Raw genomic sequence first — 7,381 nt, 5'->3', positions numbered from 1 at the left:
AATTGTCTATAAATGCATAATAAATGCGCCTGCTGACAGACTTGTAACATTTTCCACTCATGTGCACTCATTCACTGGGGACAATAGTGCTTCAGGTAAGGAGGCCTGATCTGTGCTTAGAGGCAAAACAGATTTTATTAATAATCACCAATTTTTTTTATTTTATTTTTTACAGAGATGGTGCAAGATATACTGGAACTGGTATTAAACCCAGAAACAAATATTTATTATGTTGCAGCTACCAATTCTTATCGGTGATGACTGCATTTGTTTTCTTTTTTTCAAAAGAACAAGCTCTCCTGCAGATATATCAGTTAAAGGGGTGAGATAAACCATTTAAAACTTGCAGAATTTTAAAGTTAAATGTAGCTGATGGCTGCCTACATGCTTGAATTGCTAGTACATGGAACAGAAACCCTCATAAATGGGACTTTAAATGGCAACGGTACTATTGCATAATGAATTGTAATTCGGGGTACTGTATATAAAAATATACAAAAAAACGTTATTATGTCACAAAATATAAAAACATGCTATACAAAGCTGAAAAGGCTAGTCAAATATATAAGTAGTTTACAGTAATGCATCACAACATTTCCATTGGATATCAAGCATAGAGCTCCAGATATGGCAGTAGGTGAAAACAGAGGAAAAAGCATAAAAAAGAAAATGAATGAAGCCACAACATCTAAGGATTGGTAAGCTGCAATATATATGGGTTGGGGTATATTACCTCTATAATGTTCTTATGAAATAGTATTGACTAGTATTCAATTATTTATACTTAGCATTGTTCACCACTAGATGTCATTTGACTGTTACTCATAGAGTGAAAAAAATATTAAAAAAGCATCGTCATAGGACATTTTAGGGAAAACCTGTTAATGCAGACAGGGCTACTTTAATATAGTTCATTCAGGGACAATTAGTGTACTCCTCTCTAACTTTTTTGATAATTAGCGGTTTATTGATTTTTTTCTCTGTAAGTACAGGGTAACATAAATGTCAAATATACAAACCATACGTTGTGTAGAGCACCAAAAACGACTCATCATATACGTTCACAAACATATATAGTTCAAAGCAGCGGCTAAAAATAAAGTACACTTTTGGTATGTTTAACTGAATGATACCAGTTGAAATAGTAGCTGAAGGAGATCCACTAGAGGCAATGAGACTTATTCTTCATAGTAAGATAAGACAATGCCTTCTACATTTATCCAGCAACTAAGTTTAGTAACACCCATACTTAATTTCAGAGGAAGAAACCCGAATGGAGAAAAGAGAGGGAAGAATAGTATAGCATTCATTTAGTAAAACAAAAATTAGGAGAGAGAAAGAACGGGTAGATGTAGAGGTAGATTACCCAAATTCTGAAGTCCCCTACCAAGACTGGAGATGACCCCACCTATGCACCTTATAGAAGGAGCATCCTGAATTCATCACATGAGAAGAAAGTCAAGAAGGAGTTTCCAGAAGGTGCCATAATTCCTAAGCATTAGTATATTTTTCCAGGGAATTGTTGAGAGGCAGTGAGGTCCATCCTTTCGACATCCCAGATCCTCATATGGGGCTCAACCAAAGAGGAAGATTTCCATTCAAGGGCGACTAGGCATCTGACAACTGTAAGTACATACAGCAGTAATTGTTTAGACATTTTACATGAGTTGTGGGGAGGAAGTCCCAAAAGGTATGTTTTAGGAATGAAGGGGATCCACGAGTCATAAAGAATGTGGATAAGCAAATGAACAGCATGCCAATAGGGTTTAATAAGCGGGCAGTTCCAGTTTATATGTTTGTACTGTCCCTAGGTCACTCCTATCATCAGTCAGCAGGGTGATATATAGCACGTAGCAGTTCTGGTGTTTGGTGCCAGTGGAAGAGGATTTTATACTGATTTTCGTTATATAAATAGCATATTGAGCTTTTGGAAGCTTGTGGCCAATAGATTTGCCACAATTCCAAAGGTATTTCTTCTCCAAGAATTTGCTCCCGTCTCTAGTTTTATAAGCAAAGCAGAGCCTATTATTATAACCTTTCCCCAGGAAATAATTATTGGGTTATATAAACGTTGAAAAAACATAGTTACCACCTGTGGTAGAAAAACTGGAAATGCAGTGAAAAAATTGTTCTTTCCTCTGTGAAAAAAATGTAACAATTATTGCATAGATTCTCCTACCTCTTGGAAAGTTTATATTAACAGCATCAAGTATTTCTGACACTAATACTTATGATCAGGGCACATTGCTAATTTCTTTATCAAAATATTGGTCAAGCTACTCACCGCACTTATTTTAGGATATGTATATGAAGTATCTTCAAAGTTGTGTAGCTTTGACAGGTTCTCATTTTCTATGCATTATAATCTTTTTATCATTTCAGTATTAGTGGTTTGTTATGCTGAACTTAATTTTGTATTTTTGCCTTTAGGACAAGCATGATCTGTATTTTTGTGGTCTTACTGACAATATATTGCAAGCCAGGTAAGTAATTTATCCATTTACTATGTTGACTTCTCAATTTATAATTAGGCAAACATAACCAAAAACTCTTCCTATAAAATACTGAATATGAGTAGGCTATAGAACTATAGCCGTTTTGTGGTATTTTTTTTCTTGTGATAAAGTTGGTCTTAAGTTTTGTTTGCGTGCAAAGACCTAGATGTGTTCAGATTAGTGCCAGGCATTGCCCTAAAGAGGAACTTCATCCTCCTCATGAGAGTGACTCTTGAACCGCTCTCCTCCTACAGCTGCTTCTACAGCTGGCCCCTCAGTGATGCAGTGCAACACCTCACACATTCACAGACAGAAATCTGGAGCTGTGTTATGATCTTCTATACATGAAGGATAGTAATTTCTCCAGGAATACCAATGTCACATATCCCAGGAGGCATTAAGCTCCTTCATATATAGAATGATATGTAAACAAAAATGGTACCAGATACCTGCTCATTCACAAGATCTGCCACTGCCTCTATTTACATAAATGGAAAGTAATGCCTGTGATACACGATGTTGGCAGCCCAGGAGGCAGCAGCAGCAGGAGACTTAAAGGTAATTCTCGCCTAAGTGAAGAATGGTACAGGGTGCAGGGCCAGCAGGTAGGTAAAAAGTAAAAAAGAAATTTAAAAAATTAAAGAAAGACTAAAAATTTTTGAAAAAGAGGAGGGTGAGGATTAGAAATCTGCAGTGTTTTGTTTTTGAGTGAATGTCCAATTTATCCTACTCTGGTTCGAGTTTGGAATCCAAATAGGCAATTTGATTGGGAAATAATTGTTACTTATTCTCCTAAATACCTAACCAATTAGTTGTTGCATTTATACAGTGGAACTTGGATTACGAGCATAATCCGTTCCAGAAGAATGCTTGTAATCCAAAGCACTCGTAAATCAAAGCGAGTTTCCCCATAGAAGTCAATGGAAACGTAGATAATTTATTCCGCATTGACTTCTGTTACATGCAATACTGCATGTGGCCAGAGGTGGGGGGACGCCGGAGAGCCTCGGACAGCTTGGCTGAACCCGGAAAGCCTCGGAGAGGCTTGGAAACACTGGGGAACTAAGTATTTCCAAGTATTTCCGAGTATTTCCGAATGGCTCCGAACCGTTCGAGTGTCCCCGGTGCCCCTGCCAAATGCGGTACTGCACACCCCATTAGCTTGAATTCTGCACGTTTTGTGAGAAAATACTCTCAAACCGAGTCAGAATTTAAAAAATAAGTTGCTCGTCTTTCAAAACGCTCGTTAACCATGTTACCCATGAACTAAAGTTCCACTGTACCTCTAAAAAAGTTTTTATATATAGTTCGCTTTTATTTTTACATATATACACACACAGTGCCTTGAAAAAGTATTCATACCCCTTGAAATTTTCCACATTTCCACAAAATTTAATTTAATTGGTATTTTATGTGATAGACCAACACAAACTGGCACATAATTGTGAAGTGGAAGGAAAATTATAAATGATTTCAACATTTTATTACAAATAAATATGGAAAAAGTGTGGGGTGCATTTGTATTCAGTCCCCTTTACTCTGATAACCCTAACTAGAATCTAGTGGAACCAATTGCGCTCAGAATGAATAGAAGATAAATTCAAATCAAATCATAATTTATTGTCGCCACTCTTTGCCTTCAAAACAGCATCAATTCTTGTAGTTTTTGAAGAAACTCAGCCGGTAGGTCGTTCCAGACATCTTGAACTAACCACAGATCTTCTGTGAATGTAGGATCAAATTCTTATGTCTCCTCCTGTAATCCCAGACATGATGTTAAGTTTAGGACTCTGGGGGCCAAATCATCACTTTGACAGGTGTCATCCGGTGCGCCACCCCCCCCCCCCCCGCACCCCCATAGCAACGCCACTGCTTGACTCATCAGTCCAGAGCACCTGCTGCCATTTTTCTGCACCCCAGTTCCTATGTTTTCATATCTCCCATCCTTTGGAACGCTCTACCTCAACCTGTCAGGCTACCTCCTACTCTGGCTGCCTTTAGGCAATCCCTGAAAACTCATCTGTTCAGGGAAGCCTATCACATAATCTTTTACCACTTCCACTTCCATCAGTTCATCCCCTACAGTTACAACCTTTTGTACCATCAGCCCCACTGTATTAGATTGTAAGTTCTTCTGAGCAGGATCTTCTTGTATTTTATTGTATTGTAGCTGTACTGTCTCCCTTTTTACATTGTAAAGTGGCGCGTAAACTGTTGGCGCTATATAAATTCTGTATAATAATAATAATAATTCCGTACACATGTCCAAATGGAGCTAACACTAACGCGTTTCAGTCTATCAAGGTCCTACTCATACTTAGTCTAACATAATCAACTAACCACTTCAGCCCCGGAACAATTTACCCCCTTCCTGACCAAAGCACTTTTTGGGATTCGGCACTACGTCGTGGCTCCCAAACAAAATTGACGTCCTTTTTTCTCCACAAATAGAGCTTTCTTTTGGTGGTACTTGTTCACCTCTGCGGTTTTCATTTTTTGCGCTATAAACAAAAAAAGAGCGACTATTTTGAAGAAAAAAACACATTATTTTTCACTTTTTGCTATAATAAATATCCCCCAAAAATATATAAAAAAAAAAAAATTTTTTCCTCAGTTTAGGCCGATACGTATTCTTCTACATATTTTTTGGTAAAAAAAACGCAATAAGCCTTTATTGATTGGTTTGCGTAAAAGGTATAGCGTCTACAAAATAGGGGATAGTTTTATGAAATTTTTATTAATATTTTTTTTTACTAGAAATGATGGCGATCAGCGATTTTTATCATGACTGCAACATTATTGGGACACATTGGACAATTTTGACACATTTTTGGGACCATTGGCATTAATATAGTGATCAATGCTATAAAATTGCATTGATTCCTGTAAAAATGTCACTGGCAGTGAAGGGGTTAACCACTAGGGGGCGGGGAGGGGTTAAGTGTGCCCTGTGCAGTGATTCTAACTGTCTGGGGGATGGGTTAGCAGTGACACGACACTGATCACTGCTCCCGATGACAGGGAGAAGACAATCAGTGTTCTGTCAGTAGTCAGAACGGGGAGATGACGTGACACAATCGCGGGTATCCCAAAGGCGATTGAGTCCGTGGGTCCCACGGGCACGGAGCTTGTGGCAGGCGCACACACGGCAGGAAATTTAAAGTAATGTACGGGTACGTTACTTTGCCCACCCTTGCCATTCTGCTGACATATATGTGCTGACAGTGGTCGGCAAGTGGCTAAACAGATATATAGCAAACCCCTCCCCCCCAGCTGTAACCACTAAGGTACTCTGCTGGGGAGAAAAGGCAAGCCATCATTAAATGCATCTGTCTCAACAAACAATAAACACAACATACAGTGGTGTGAAAAAGTGTTTGCCCCCTTCCTCATTTCCTGTTCCTTTGCATGTTTGTCACACTTAAGTGTTTCGGAACATCAAACCAATTTAAACAATAGTCAAGGACAACACAAGTAAACACAAAATGCAATTTGTAAATGAAGGTGTTTATTATTAAAGGTGAAAAAAAATCCAAACCATCATGGCCCTGTGTGAAAAAGTGATTGCCCCCTAAACCTAATAACTGGTTGGGCCACCCTTAGCAGCAACAACTGCAACCAAGCGTTTGCGATAACGTGCAATGAGGCTTTTACAGCGTCCTGGAGGAATTTTGGCCCACTCATCTTTGCAGAATTGTCCTAATTCAGTTACATTAGAGGGTTTTCGAGCATGAACGGCCTTTTTAAGGTCATACCACAACATCTCAATAGAATTCAGGTCAGGACTTTGGCTAGGCCACTCCAAAGTCTTCATTTTGTTTTACTTCAGCCATTCGGTGGTGGACTTGCTGGTGTGTTTAGGATCATTGTCCTGCTGCAGAACCCAAGTTCGTTTCAGCTTGAGTACACGAACAGATGGTCGGACATTCTCCTTCAGGATCTCTTGGTAGACAGCAGAATTCATAGTTCCTTTTATCACGGCAAGTCTTCCAGGTCCTGAAGCAGCAAAACAGCCCCAGACCATCACACTACCACCACCATATTTTACTGTTGGTATAATGTTTTTTTTATGAAATGCAGTGTTCCTTCTACGCCAGATATACTTGGACACACACCTTCCAAAGAGTTCCACTTTTGTCTCATTGGTCCACAGAATGTTGTCCCAAAAGTCTTGGGGATCATCAAGATGTGTTGTGGAGAAATTGAGACGAGCTTTGATGTTCTTTTTGCTCAGCAGTGGTTTTCTCCTTGGAACTCTGCCATGCAGGCCATTTTTGCCCAGTCTTTTCCTGATGGTGGAGGCATGAACGCTGACCTTAACTGAGGCAAGTGAGGCCTGCAGTTCCTTGGACGTTGTTGTGGGGTCTTTTGTGACCTCTTGGATGAGTCGTCGCTGCGCTCTTGGGGTAATTTTGGGCGGCCAGCCACTCCTGGGAAGGTTCACCACTGTTCCATGTCTTCGCCATTTGTGGATAATGGCTCTCACTGTGGTTCGCTGGATTCCCAAAGCTTTGGAAATGGCTTTATAACCCTTTCCAGACTGATAGATCTCAATTACTTTCTTTCTCAATTGTTCCTGAATTTCTTTGGGTCTCGGCATGATGTGTAGCTTTTAAGGATCTTCTGGTGGACCTTACTGTGTCAAGCAGCTCCTATTTAAGTGATGCCTTGATTGTGAACAGGTGTGGCAATAATCAGGCCTGAGTGTGGCTAGAGAAATTGAACTCAGGTGTGGACAACCACAGTTATAGTATGTTTTAACAAGGGGGGCAATCACTTTTTCACACAGGGCCATGATGGTTTGGATTTTTTTTCACCATTAATAATAAACACCTTCATTTACAAATTGCATTTTGTGTTTACTTGTGTTGTCCTTGACTATTGTT

General features: G+C 39.4%; 1 protein-coding gene across 1 annotated transcript in view; it reads left to right on the top strand.

Annotated features, from left to right (window-relative positions):
• The first annotated feature begins 1,499 nt into the window (after positions 1-1,499).
• The window catches only part of LOC143940863 (interleukin-31 receptor subunit alpha-like), a 139,387-nt gene continuing 133,505 nt past the window's right edge, over positions 1,500-7,381 (top strand). Inside the window, exons 1-2 of the mRNA XM_077462653.1 lie at positions 1,500-1,625; positions 2,431-2,483. Coding sequence (XP_077318779.1) covers positions 2,438-2,483 — 46 coding nt within the window. The 5' untranslated portion in view covers positions 1,500-1,625; positions 2,431-2,437. The remainder of the gene's footprint in view (positions 1,626-2,430; positions 2,484-7,381) is intronic.

This window comes from Lithobates pipiens, unplaced genomic scaffold (genome assembly GCF_037356315.1).
Source record: "Lithobates pipiens isolate NorthernLeopardFrog02 unplaced genomic scaffold, aLitPip1_a1.2 Scaffold_3, whole genome shotgun sequence".
Lineage (NCBI taxonomy): Eukaryota > Metazoa > Chordata > Amphibia > Anura > Ranidae > Lithobates > Lithobates pipiens.
This window is presented reverse-complemented; position numbering and strand designations above follow the sequence as displayed.